We start from the raw sequence: 13,918 nt of genomic DNA, 5'->3' as shown, positions 1-13,918 counted from the left end.
AAACATCAAGTTGTGTGTGAAGATTGGTAAAAAGTGTTAGTGAAACATTAGCCCTATTAACAGTGGCTTTTGGCGAATACGCTATGAAGAAATCAAGTGTTCTTGAACGGCATAGGCAATTCAAGGAAGGGCGAGAAGATGTGCAAGATGAACCCAAAAGTGGGTAGTCAAAAATGCAAAGGACAAATGCAAATGTGGACAGAGGATGAACCTTGATGCGCTCTGATCGAAGATTAAGTATGAGACTAATAGCAGGAAAATTGAATACAAATAGCAAAACATAGTAATAGATTATTACAGAGGATTTGGGAATGAGAAAAATTTCTGCAAAGATGGAGCCTGGAATCTTGACAGATGACCAGAAATGTCGGCTTCACATTTCACCTGATCTTTTATACAACGCGGAGATATCTGATAGGGCCATTACCGGTGATGAAACGTGTGGTGTTTTCAATACAACCCGGAAACAAAACACCTGTGGAAAACGCAAAATTCACCTCTGAAAAAAGCACACATGTTTAACTTGCAGTTCAAGACCATGCTCGTGTGTTTCTTTGATCACAAGGGGATAGGTCACTATGAATTCATTGCACAAGGAAAAATGGTGAATTAACAGTGTTATTTGGAAGTGCTGACAATATTATGGGAATCTGGACAAAAAGACCCAAACTCTGTCCTGACAAGTGGATCCTCCACCATGACAATGCCCCTGCACATGATGTGTTAAGAGTTCGCGAGTTCATAGCTAAGAAAAAAACTCTGTGGCCTGACGTCTGCAAGCAAACTATACTGACCGAGTGATGGCTGCCTGCAGGTGAAGTTAGTGCCAACTTTAGCAGATAGAGGGTGTCGCGTGGTCAGTGCAACAAATCCCCATGGTAATTAATCTCGGTTTTCTAGACTGGAGCCAATATTTCCTTGAAACAGCTCCTCAATTATCCTCACAAGGCTGAGTGGACCCCGTTCCAGACCCATTACTTCTCAGAAAATCTGATAGTGCCAGGAATTGAATCTGAGACCTCTGGATCTGTAGCCAGAAACTTTGATCACTAGACCACAGAGATGGTCGTCATGGCTAAGAAATACATTACAAAAATGGACCACCCACCTTATCCACCTGACTTAGTGCCCTGCGATTTTTGCCTCTTTCCAAAATTAAAGATGCCCTGAAGGGACAAAGATTTGCTGACATTCCTGACATCCACTGCAACGTGACAACATCAATGTGAACTATTCCGGAAAATGATTTTCAAGACTGTTTCTAGCAGTGCCACCACCGTCTCATGAAGTGCATAGCTTCACAAGGAGATTATTTCGAAGATGAGAGCAGGTAAGCAAATTTTGTTTTCACAGGGCCATTCCAGGAATTAAATTGTTGCACCTTGTACTCTTTCTGAATACTGTTTCTTCTTTACAGTTTTGGCTGCTATATACACATATGTGATACGTACATGGAAAGTAGCCATATCCTGACTGAGGAACGGGAACTTCTGCTAGTACCTGTTACATATAATCCTTTGAGAGCTGGCTGCACTCTCATTATCATGTGATTAGTTACCATTACAACAAAAGATGACCTACTGTTTCTACTTTTAACCCTAAAGGCAGGAGTTGAGCTCAAACTTAGAACCATAACCAACCAATTCCACAGAGCAGATTCATTTTTGAGAAAGAGACAGTCACTAAGATGGTCGAAAAATTTCCTACCATTAACAGAAGCCACAGATTCATTGCCATGTTTCCAAGAGCCTGACACCTGACCATATTCTGAACCAGGTGAATCCAGTCCACACCCTCTTCTTAAAGACGGATTTCTGACAAACATTTTGCATGCGTTTCTCATCTCCTTCAATCATGCTGCATGCTTCATCCACCTTACTGTCCTTGATTTAATCACAACCTTAATAATACTGTAACGTGTTTAGCCACTGAAGATGCAGTTTGGATTGTTTATTGGTTCATTTAACAACCTACAAGTCTTGGCTACAATTAATTATAACACTGTTATGGGTTTCCACAATTTACAACCCTACACAATAATCTGTCCACTCTGTCCTCAGTAGTCTACACGTATTCAAAGTACGGTACGGGAGCTATTCCAATGTCACCGTATTACACACTCCCAATTACTTCTCTGGTGAGCCAAGCATCTGCTTCTCACGCTGTCACTACTAATCACACGTTCTGGTATTCTTCTTTCCGCTACAACTGAACTTAGCGACTGTTCCAATTCAACTGTCTCCGGTGATGGCTACATTTCAACTGTCTTCGGCAACTGCTGATCACACTCACTTCTAACTGCTCACTGCTGACTGACTGCTGACTCCCTGGCTAACTCATAACTAATTGACTCACTGCTGGCTAACTCATAACTCACTCTGAATAGTGTTCGCTGCTCCTTATTTAGCCCCGTTACGGACAACACAGAAAACAGTTACGTAATAGGCACCACTGTTGCATAATGTCACGTTTACTGACTGTCTAGGAACAGTCACTGCACAGACTCCCCGCTGTGTTTACACAGGTGTTGCTGGGCAGCGCTGCCGGGAGTTATTTACGGCTATGTAGCAACTGCGGCGTCCCGTGTTACGTCACTGCGGGGAAAGGGGTGTCTACCAAGTGTTGCGCACTGATGGACGGAGTGGGGATATGTGACGTCACTCACGAGATCACAGAGTTCATGCGACCCCCACCTCCCGCTACGCCATCCACGTCACACTATGTTAAAAGTACAACATATGAAGCTCCTCATCTGCAATTTTCTCTCAAATCTACATTCTCTCCTTGAGGAGGGATACCAAGTTCCACACCCATACAAAACATGTAATACCACATAAATATTAAAATTGTATGATAACCAGTAGACTAACCTGGTGGTAGTTTCCCATTGTGGCACCCCAGGTTCAATCCCAGGTCAGGTCTTGGTTTCCCCTGCTAATTCCCATTCAACCAGCTGCTCCACATTATCATCCTACCTCTGAGGCTATGCAATCTCAATACTAACAGGGTCACGAAATAACCAACTTAAAACAAATCAAATTAAAGAATATAATTTGAAGAATTCAAGCCCTTCCATTTACAGTTAAGCTTTCCTGATGCCTTACATTACAAAGAAATAAACTGTAATTACATTTCTCAGTGAATGACTGACTAAAATAATTTTTACCTGTTTCTCCACTGATGACAGTGACCTGATTCTGTTCCACAAGATCTAAAATCTGATCTTTCATCCCAAATGATGGCAACTTTTGCCTGAATTCCATCATCTTCTTGTAGCGTTTGCTGTTTTGTTTGTCAATAAGTCTCATTTTGAAAAGTTCATCCAATTCTTTGTCCTGTACCAATGACGTTCCCACTAACAATGAACGTCCTAGATTTGCTTCAATGTTTCCTGTTATATTCTGCAAAAACTTGCGTTTGAATGAACTCTCGCTTATGTGACTGTATCTATCTGCAGCAGAACTTCCATGGTTGTCAGTACTGCTTGGTCCAGGTTTTACATCACTTTCATTATACACTCTTCTTGTACCACGTGTGCTCTCTGCTGAAATTTCTCCAGACTTATCACCTACTTCCAGCTTTACTTTACGTTTCACATCCACAGAAAAGTCCTGAGCACTAGAACACTCTCCAACTTCACTTCCCAGTTCACATTTTACTTTTGGTTTATCATGTAGTGAAAAGTAACGAGTACCAGAGAATGCAAAATCGTCTGGTTCAGAATTTAATTCACATTTCACGTCACGGTGGAGGTCTGATGTACCAATAGAGCTCAATAACTCTCTGATTTGTTGCTCTCTTCTCGGATCTAGACTGACTCCAATGCGCTGTAACTAGCAATACACAGTAAATTTAAAAAACTATACTGTTCAAATTATAATGCTATCATTAAAAAAATAATCAATCAGCACACACAGTGAAAATGTGTTCATGTACATAAAAAGCGTGACTCCATTAGAAAGTCAAACACTAAATAGATCAGTCCAGCATTACTATGCAATAAGTGCTGCATTATAAACACAGTAAAATATATATTAGAGAAATTCAAATATGCAACATCTAGAAAAAAATAAAATGGCCACTTAAGATCTTACAGGAATGACAGTTTTCAATTCTAAAACTAGGCAGAATTTTAAATGTTAAAAAAAAAAAAAAATTGAAATAAAAATTATGATTACATCACATATGAGAAAAACTCTTGAATTAGCATTTAGTTCATGTCAGGTAGATCCCTGTCACCATGGCATGGTGCGTCCTCAGGTTTCGGATGGAGGGAAGCTGCCTACATACTGAACAAGCAGTTGCAGACAGCCGATAAGGGGTAGTCCTCCAGCTTGGGGGTTGGGTGTGGGGCTAACAACTCCTCACCGTAAAAAGTAAGCTTGTTACAAAAATGTTAAAGAAGCCTCAGACCTGGGCAGATTCTGTGGATAAATGACATAAGCGAAGGACAACGGATATGAGATTTGGTATTTCGAATGTTAGATTTATGTATAGGGCAGGTTCGTTCACTCAGGGCAGTGGTGGAAGAAATATCAAAATATAAGTTACGAGTAAATTGAAAAAATCCCCCTCATCAGGACCTGAAACATTTGTCAATTGTACTGGAAGAAAGTTTTGGTAAAATAAACAAATATTTTTGTCGACTGAAACAGTAAAGACTGAACGCACATCGATCAAGGAATGCTTCACAATGCCACCACAAAGAAAACAGCTGCAGTCACATGATGATCCCTTAAACAAATTTATAATTTCTAGTATTTCAAGCAGTGCATGAAAACTGTTCAGACCATGTTTGGCATAAGGCAAATTCTGCTGTGAAAATGGTTGGAACAGGGTTTGGCAGTGAATGTGCTAACTTAATGAAGTAAAGAAATGTTCATACATACTGCTTTCAGTTCTGATCAATGGTCATGCCAACTAATACGAGCAGCAATGTTACTGTAATTCAAATATACACAAGACCCAGGATGCTGCAATATAGGACTAGGATTAATTACAGACAACATGTACTCACACTTGCTTGCTTCTTGCTTCTCATCTTATCTCGATAATATAACCCTGAAAAAAAGAAAAGAAACTTACAAATCTGGTCAACCTTGTGGCAGAAACACTACATGAAAACAAATTGCACCTGAGCTTAATTTCATACATACATTGCATCTTTATGCAAGTAATCTGAAACAACATTTAATTCCCAAATACACGCTCTGCAAGCAGAAAAATTATTATATAATAGGAAGCGGATTACACTAATAATAATGGAAAATATACCTACAACATTCAAAGTCTTTGAAATATAAATAAGTTGTATCCCTAACAGTGTCTCCAATTTTCAACTTCATGTATAACCTACTTTTTTCTTACAGAGAAATGGGAAGTTTAAGAGCTCACCATGCTGTTTGTGTACGTCTGTCTGACCCATCTCATTTCAAAACTTGAATCAGTTGACCATTTTAATAAAACCTGCTATAAGCATTATAACAATGGAGGCCATCCTGACATATCTCTTAATTTCTTACAGACAGTAACAGTAACAACAAGACTTGTGATGTGGGATTGCATTAGCACCATTTACTTCAAGGTTTCAAAGTGATGAATGGACAGATAGTTTGGTAAAATATAAGACTTAGGTGAAGGCAATATTTCTGAAGAGAGTAAAATAACAATATGGTGGCTGTGCAAAAATGTGTTTTAGTTTTCAGTCTGATGGCAGTAAGTACTGAACCAATGCATCTAGGTATGTCAGATTTCATGTAATTAGATGATAAACATATTGTAACGTGTTTCGTTACTGAAGACGCCGTAGAGATGGTTAATTGGTTTATTTAACAATCTACAAATAACGGCTACAATTAATTATCACACTATTACGGGTTTCCACACTTTACAAACCCTACAACAAAGTCTCTTAACACGATCTTCACTTGTCTTCACGTACTAATAACGCGGGAGCTATACAAGTCTCCCTGAATTACACACTCCAAATATAACTGTACTACAGCACTCACTAAGTATCGAAAGCACACAATAAGTCTTCCGCTCGCTGACTTCTTAGTTGTCGCACACGCGTCTGTAACTCGTAACTTGCGAACTCAGAACTCGTTGGTAATGCACTGACTGGCTGACTGTCACGGTACAACTAACTAGTTGCTGGCTAACTTGGAACTAACCCGGAGGTAGCTCGAGGACTCACTCGGAGGTAGCTCCAGGACTAACTGACTGTGAATAGCCTTCGCTGCTCCTTATGTAGCCTTGATCGGACAATTGTCGTCTGGTGCCTTGTTGCTAGCCACGCTGTCCGGAGTTGTTGACTGCTGCCTAGCAACCGCGATATCCCTCGGTGACGTCACCGCTACGTTACCGTGCGGAGGAGGGGGAGGGGAGCGCTGACTCACCCGCCGCGTCACTGCTGGTGGGGGGTTCTCCTTTGCGCAACATGTCACACTAGTTGTCACGTATTGGGCGTATAACGCGACATATAACTTCACGCCGTATTTGGTATANCATACCCTACCGGTACTGGTGCGTGCTATCAGCCCCGTTCAGCCAACAAGGTTGACCCTCAGTACCCGATAATTCTCCCATCTACCAGAGGCATTGGAAACTACTTGGGCGGGAAACTTTTTGCCTAATTTTGCTCAGAGGTCTCCTAGAGACATGAGGATCTTTTACGTGCCATAAATCTACGACACGGGACACATGGCTTAAAGCCCTCCCGGAGGACTTGTTCCCTGAATTTTTCCGCCCTTAAAAATTCCACGACCTCCACCAGGTTTGAACCCGCGTACCTTGAGTCATGAGGTGGGAACGTTACCCCTAGACTACGGAGGCCGCTCACTGGGCAAAGTTAGTCTCGGGGTCTGGATCAGTATGACAACCCAGGACTGGCAGGTAAGCTCCCATAAAGCCAATGGTGCCTTATGACTGGAGCCTCCCACGTGGCGCCATTAGGATTCCCAGGCATTACTGCAGTTTGCCCAGAATGAATGCAGGGAACACTCATATGGGGATAGCTTCAAGTACTTTAGTTGTCTCCCTAGAATGCCTTCAAGGTGCTGCAAGTCTTTGGGCTCAACACACTAAAAACGGTTTAACCAACCAATGTGGAGTGGTAGGAATGTGGGGTGGCTTGCCACCTCCAGGGGTGATCTTTCATGCAGCTTATTCTGGCTGTAACCACATTCCCACTGGTCATCTGGGATACCTGCCTTTTCCCCCAAATGTGCACTTTAAAGATAGCGATCTTTATGGAAACATATCCTGAATATAAGCTAACAGAAGACAGACAAAATATCATTCTGGAAGAACTGGTAAGGGCTTTTGCATGGGACTCCAACAGGGGACATACAGGCGAAATGTGCACTTAATATATATACACGGTGTGTCCAGGATCCGTTAGGACTCATTTTTTTAAATGTTGCCTGCAATGCCATCCGTTGATGAGTTGTGGTGTTAAGATTCTAGCCCCGTTACGTGTGGCTGTCTATAATTTCAGGCTGTCTATAATTTCAAAGCGAAAGCATCGCTGCATCATGTGTTCTGACCTTGAATGTAACAGTATTGTTCTCACACTCATCAGAAAATGGCAGTTGAACAGAGAGTCAACATCAAATTTTGCTTTAAGTTAGGCAAAACAGCCCAAGAAGCGTACAAAATGATGAAAAGTGTGTAGGGTAGTGACTGTTTGAGTCACTCAAACATTTTTTGATTGTATGATGTATTTCATGACGGCAACGAGGACACTGAAGACGCTCCACATGCATCAAAGCCGAGAACAAGTTGCACTGAAGAAAATGTGAAAAAAGTGAAAGAAATCCTTGCATCACACAGATGTGTTTCTGCAAAACTCACAAAGGGGCACAGTGCAATGTGGTTGAGCCCAAAGATGCCGAAACCAAAGAAAGCGCGTATGCAAAAGAGTCAAGTAAAGACATTGCTAACCATTTTCTTCGATTCCAAAGGAATCATTCACAAGTAATTTCTGCCAGAAGGTCAAACAGTGAATTCTGATTATTATCTCGGAGTCCTCAATCATTTGTGGGCAAGAATTCTTCGAATTTGATCTCAATATTGAGAGCAAGGTTCCTGGTCGCTCTCCCCTCTCCCTAATGCTGCTATGTTTCCCCCTTCCAGCATATATTCCTAATCCCTCTCTAATCCTGTATCTATTATGTCCACATGAATACTGGCAGTGGTAGCTATATAACCTTTGCTATTAGAAATTTCAGTGTCTGAGAACGAAGTAAACAATACAATAGGGAAGATCTGCAGCTGGATAGGAGAGGGATGCTGCTGGAACAGGACATAACTTTGACTGAAGTGAACACTGATAAACAAATGCTCAGCGTCTCTTGCATACAAAGAAATCATGAGCACTTACTGACAGAGGGAGATGACATTGTTCTACTGTGGAGGAAGTTCCTGAGAAAAATAAAAGATTACAAGAACTGAGGAAGGACAATCTATTACTTGGATTAAATCTGGCTGAGTGTTGCACACTGTCAAAAAGAGCCTACTAACATAACAATTAAGTGATTAAGTTGGCAAAGAAATCCCATCTAAGTGGAAGAATCTGTGGAACGTCTGATCGTTAATGTTGACAGTGAGGTGAACATGAAGGCACTGAACAAGACATATGTCTGTATCACAGCCCAGTGTTTCTTAACCACCAGGCCCATGCATCAATTATATCAGGCCATCTTATAAGAAAAGAATTTACCAGGCCACAGTGTGACAAAGGCTGAGAACCACTGTCATAACCTATTTGTTCGTGGATGTATCATTACTTATTAGATGTTTTCAGAACAAGTAATATACAGAGTCACCACTATACAAAGCACAGGAGGAAGGGTGGAAGTACTGTTTACCTTGCCTCTGAAACATCATGGAATCAGGTACAGCGACAAGTACTTCAGGCAGGCTGATAGAGACTAAAGGGGACTGGAGAAAGCAGAACAGCAGACAGGTAGGAAACCTCTAGCATCGTCATCCCTAGCATCCATGGGACTTCTCTCCATGGCTTCAGAGTAGTTAAATATTTTCTAACACTGGGTCAACAGACATCAGAAAAATCTATACAGAGCCCTTGTATTTACCTTTATATTTCCCATATTTTATTCTATCAGATGAAGGAAGAGCATGAAGCTGGTAATCAACTAAGGAATGTAACTGTGTGACTGAGTGCAATGTGATTCAGAATTACCCCAGATTTCAAGTGCCAGCTGCCATATTTTATTCACCTTGCTTCTTGACATACCTATCTCTCTTCCTTTAAGTCCAGGTGGCCTTCCTCTTCCTTTTCCTCGTCCTCCTCTCTTATCTCCTCTGTCATAACTCTCTGCACCCATACCATCTTCAGAGTCTCTGTCTACAAAAAGAATCCATTTAAGAATTACTGACAAACAGGTAAACCCTTCAAAAGTGACAGCTTGATCATACAAGGCATAATTTACATAAAATAATTTTAATATAACTCCTTGAGGCATAATTTCATCTAAATAATACTTGAAAAAAATCAGTTCCTACCTCATAGAAAACAAAGAATGTCCCCATTACATAGAACTAGTTAATGCTGTTTACAAAAATAATTACTGTTTACCATAAGGATCACAAGACATAAATAGACTCTGCGGGAAAAATGCAGTTTTTTAATGCTACAGCAGGTAGTGCCACTATGCTGTAAAGGGCTAAAGCCAAGAGCTTTAAATTTTGGACTCCAATCGAAAAATAAAGCACCAAGAAGACAGCAAAATCACAGACAACTTAGCTAGACCCAGTCACTTGCTAAGCAGCCTGCTATGAAAACAGGACCCAATAAATCACAGGCACCAAGCTACCACGATGCCTAAATGTTTATTATGGTGCCTACTAAGTTGCAAAATTATTCTACATTCGTATATGAAAACTGTCAATTTTCCAGCTTGTGGTTCACACTCAGCTATGCAGATCACAGTGACAGGCAAAGCTAACCACTGTAACAGGCCATGGAGGCTCACTGGATTGTGAGATGTCGAGCCACCAACATTTTCTAGACAATTAGCTCACAGATGGCAGTGACGTCACACTTACATGCTGGCTGCCCTTTTTAGTCCCCAGGAAGATTCCTGGTACTCAGTTCTGTCACAGTCTGAGTCAAACCCAGGGCCATTGTGTGCGGCTGGAAGGATTAGGTAAATTGAAAAATCCAATGACCTCATCGGAATTTTACAATGATAGTAAAACTAAAAATATTTCTATACAAATTCTTCCCGAAATCACAAGAGCATAGTGTTTTAACTGGCATAAGCAGTAATTTGAAATCAATCCCAGTCCGTCTCCATGAGTGTGAATTACTGTGCTCCAGTCATATGCTGAATGATACTTCATACACTAACTTGAGTCTTATGAAAAAAATTAAGAAAGCCTAATAAACTTCGCCATATACTGCACTGTTACAACACTGGTGTGCAGTAAATATTAAACTATGATTTTTTAAACCATGTAAAATTTATGCAAAAATATGTACATTTACAATTTATTTAACCACTGAATAAAAATAATATTAAGAATGTAGTCTTCTGGAATGTGGTGCCATGTAATTTTGTAGATGAACACTGACATTTCTTAGGAACGTGTTACCCCCAACTTTACAGCAGTTTACAATATTATATTTAAGCATCCTGTTGCAATCTATATGATATATGACATAAACACTGTCCCAAATGCAACAATTTATTGTAGTTCTTTTGTCTTGCCCTCCTCTACACTACATGTTTTGGCCACAAACGGCCATCATCAGGTGTATACTCTTACATAGCTGTTACACTGCACTTAGTTTAAAATTTAAAACCACAAGTCTTCCCAATTGTTCTTTTCTTCGTTACTAACAGGTTTCGATGTATCAGAATCTACTTCGCTGATATCTGTCTGATTTGTGCATTATCTTTGTTACCTACACTTGTCAATTTTGATTATTATGAACTGGCACTTTTAAAATCTTCAGTTCTAAAGATAAGCAGCGGCACGCACACAAGGAGCCTACACAGAGTAAGAGTGCTGAAAACAAGAAGTAGCCGCTGCAGCACTACAAACATAGGGTGAGTTAACTCTGAGAATTTTAATTTTTAAAAGAATTTTTAAATTAGAACTGAAGATTTTAAAAGTGCCAGTTCACAATAATCAAAATTGACGAGTGTAGGTAACAAAGATAATGCACAAATCAGACATATATCAGCGAAGTAGATTCTAATAAATCGAAACCTGTTAGTAACAATGAACAAAACAATTGGGAAGACTCATGGTTTCAAATTTTAAACAAAATGCAGTGTAACAGCTATGTAAGTGTATACACCTGATGATGGCCGTTTGCGGCCGAAACACGTAGTGTAGAAGAGGGCAAGACAAAAGAGCTACAATAAATTGTTGCACTTGGGACAGTGTTTATGTCATATATTTTACAGCAGTTCTTGACAATGGAACCAGAGAGAGCAGGTTCATCCAAAATGTTGGTAGCCATCTACCAGGCTACACCTTCTGCCAAAGGAAATACAGGCATCAAGGACCTCTGAAATGTTTGCAGCAATCTACAACTACACAGTGTCACTTTAAAAAGACTGCATTCTTAATACTCACTTCGTATTTCAGAAAAAATTAAATTTGTTATTCCATTGTCTCTATTTCCATCATGGCCTCTAATTTTTTGAGGTGGAGCCTACATCTACTGAAAATCTGGTGGCTCTATTATAAGTTCTGCTTACATGGGACACAGGAAAAACAAATAACTACAGAGATCATATACAAGTGTATAACTCAACAATAGCATTTGCATTACTGGATATGGAGACTAAATCACCACCAGCAAATGACCCATACTGTTTCTGGAAACGGCCAGATTTACCCTTTGGTTTAATGGCTACATCAAAACAAGGCAAATATGACAGGATATGGACAACTTTATATATCCAATTCTGCTGAAGCAACAACAAAACCGAGCCAAGGGTGTATGGCCGAAGTAATGCAACAACTCCATTAGATGCTGCAACATGTTAACCCATTTGCTGTCATATAAAAGAATGCACTAAATGCAATGAAATTTATGAATAAATAAACAAAATACATTAATAAATAGCCTATCAGATATGCTAGAACAGCATATGTTATACCAAGCACAGCTAGTATCAAGGTAGCATAGTCAGTTGAAGCACTATGCTACAAGCCGGAAGGTTGTGGGATGAAATCCCAATGACGTCACTGGATTTTTTTCAATTTACCTAATCCTTCCAGCCACAATATGGCCCTGGGGTCAACTCAGCCACTAACAGATACAAGTACCAGGAATATTCTTGGAATATTGTTGGGGGTATAGGGTGGCTGGTGCGTAAGGCTGACAACCTTACCCCCATCTGAGCCAACTGTCTAGAAAATGTGGGAATCTAAACATCTCGAAACCCTATCGGCCTCCATGGTCTGTTACAATTTTCTACTGGAGTGACATCTAACATAAGGACGTGGGTCATGGGCGATATGCATGTCATGAAATCACAGTTTACAAATTTATGGACAAAACATGCATAAAATTATTATGACCACCAGCATCAACAATAAAAATTCTTTGAGTACTTCTAATAGTTTTCTAATTAATACATCATCATACATAACAAATATGCCATAACTACGCATACTGCTAATAAAAGTGGATATGCAAATTACAACAAAAACAGAATACTATAAATACTCAAATTTTGAATTCTCAAACGATTATGCTTACCAGTGCGTCCGTAATTATTCCCTTTCCTTCCTTCAGTCTTGTAGTTACGCTGACTGTGAAAACCATATCCATCACGCCTTCTCATTTTCAGTAGTATCTATTGGAATCAGAATTGAAACGTATTTATATTCTATTGTTACTTTATATACCAGGCCAAGCATGTATAACACACATACTAATAAAATAATACTGTTAACTCTAGTTACAAATTAGGAATTAATGGTATAAAGTAAAATAATTGTCACAGAGATATTAACTCCATACTTAAATTTAAATTAAAGTAAATTCTTCTATTATATAACTACTGATATTTTACGTTCAACCTGCAGACATTACACATTCGTACACACAACTTCGTGCACGAAACACTCATTTCGATTTTCCAATCCTGACGTTCCTGACATCCAAGGATGCCAACTTTACTCACTGATATCCAGAATTGAGTACAGTGTATGTTTTCTTCAGTATTGATGACAAATGATTTACTTTGACATGTCACAATAATTGTTCTTTCTTTTGCCCACAAGCATGTGGCCCCAAACGGTAAAAGAAAAATGGAACTGACGTGAGGTCTGTAATTCTCACGGAAGTGACTGAGGAGATTACAGTTTTCTGGAAAATGACACCGTGTAGTCTAGTATATATTCAACAAAGTTTTGAAGTAACTTGCTGCTTTCATCTCCAGCCTTCCATTTTATATCGTCTGTCCTGAAGATGGTAGCAGATGGTTGCAGGTTCCTCCGAGTCTTTGGTAAATATCCGTCAGACTACACGAAGCCATATCTACTCTTCTACCATTACAATGAAGGCAGCAGTCTCCCCTTCAACAAATAAATGTCTACGGTGTCACATTCGCGAAGACAGCCACCTTCACATTACACAAGCTAATTATACCACTGATGAGGGAAACTAAATAAGCACCAACAGTACCAGGGATTAGTAAGGATGTGGTACCACGAAGGGGGAAAGTGGAAGGGTTCAGCCATGAATCAGTTATTATTCAGCTAAGAATTTGATTTGATAAACAAGAGGGATAATTGCATTTCACATTTTGTCCCATGAACAGTTAGGTATGACAAGTGCTATAGTTTCGATGCAGTCTTTCTACCTTTAGGTCTGGAGCACGCCAAGGAAACTGGCAACCGCGACTTCCGAGAATAATCGCCGATT

The 13,918-nt window shown here is 39.9% G+C and overlaps 1 protein-coding gene across 8 annotated transcripts in view; it reads right to left on the bottom strand.

The window, feature by feature from the left end:
• Positions 1 to 13,634, bottom strand: part of LOC111862126 (ATP-dependent DNA/RNA helicase DHX36) — a 58,369-nt gene extending 44,735 nt beyond the window's left edge. Inside the window, exons 1-5 of one of the 8 annotated variants that reach the window (XM_023847279.2) lie at positions 13,172 to 13,634; positions 12,749 to 12,845; positions 9,260 to 9,370; positions 5,018 to 5,061; positions 3,167 to 3,833 (exon numbers count right to left, since the gene is read on the bottom strand). In XM_023847279.2, the coding sequence (XP_023703047.1) occupies positions 3,167 to 3,833; positions 5,018 to 5,061; positions 9,260 to 9,370; positions 12,749 to 12,833 (907 nt within the window). In that variant the 5' untranslated portion in view covers positions 12,834 to 12,845; positions 13,172 to 13,634. The other 7 variants (XM_023847275.2, XM_023847271.2, XM_023847277.2 and 4 more) reach the window with 7 other exon arrangements.
• Positions 13,635 to 13,918: the final 284 nt, after the last annotated feature.

This window comes from Cryptotermes secundus, unplaced genomic scaffold (assembly GCF_002891405.2).
Source record: "Cryptotermes secundus unplaced genomic scaffold, Csec_1.0 scaffold718, whole genome shotgun sequence".
Lineage (NCBI taxonomy): Eukaryota > Metazoa > Arthropoda > Insecta > Blattodea > Kalotermitidae > Cryptotermes > Cryptotermes secundus.
This window is presented reverse-complemented; position numbering and strand designations above follow the sequence as displayed.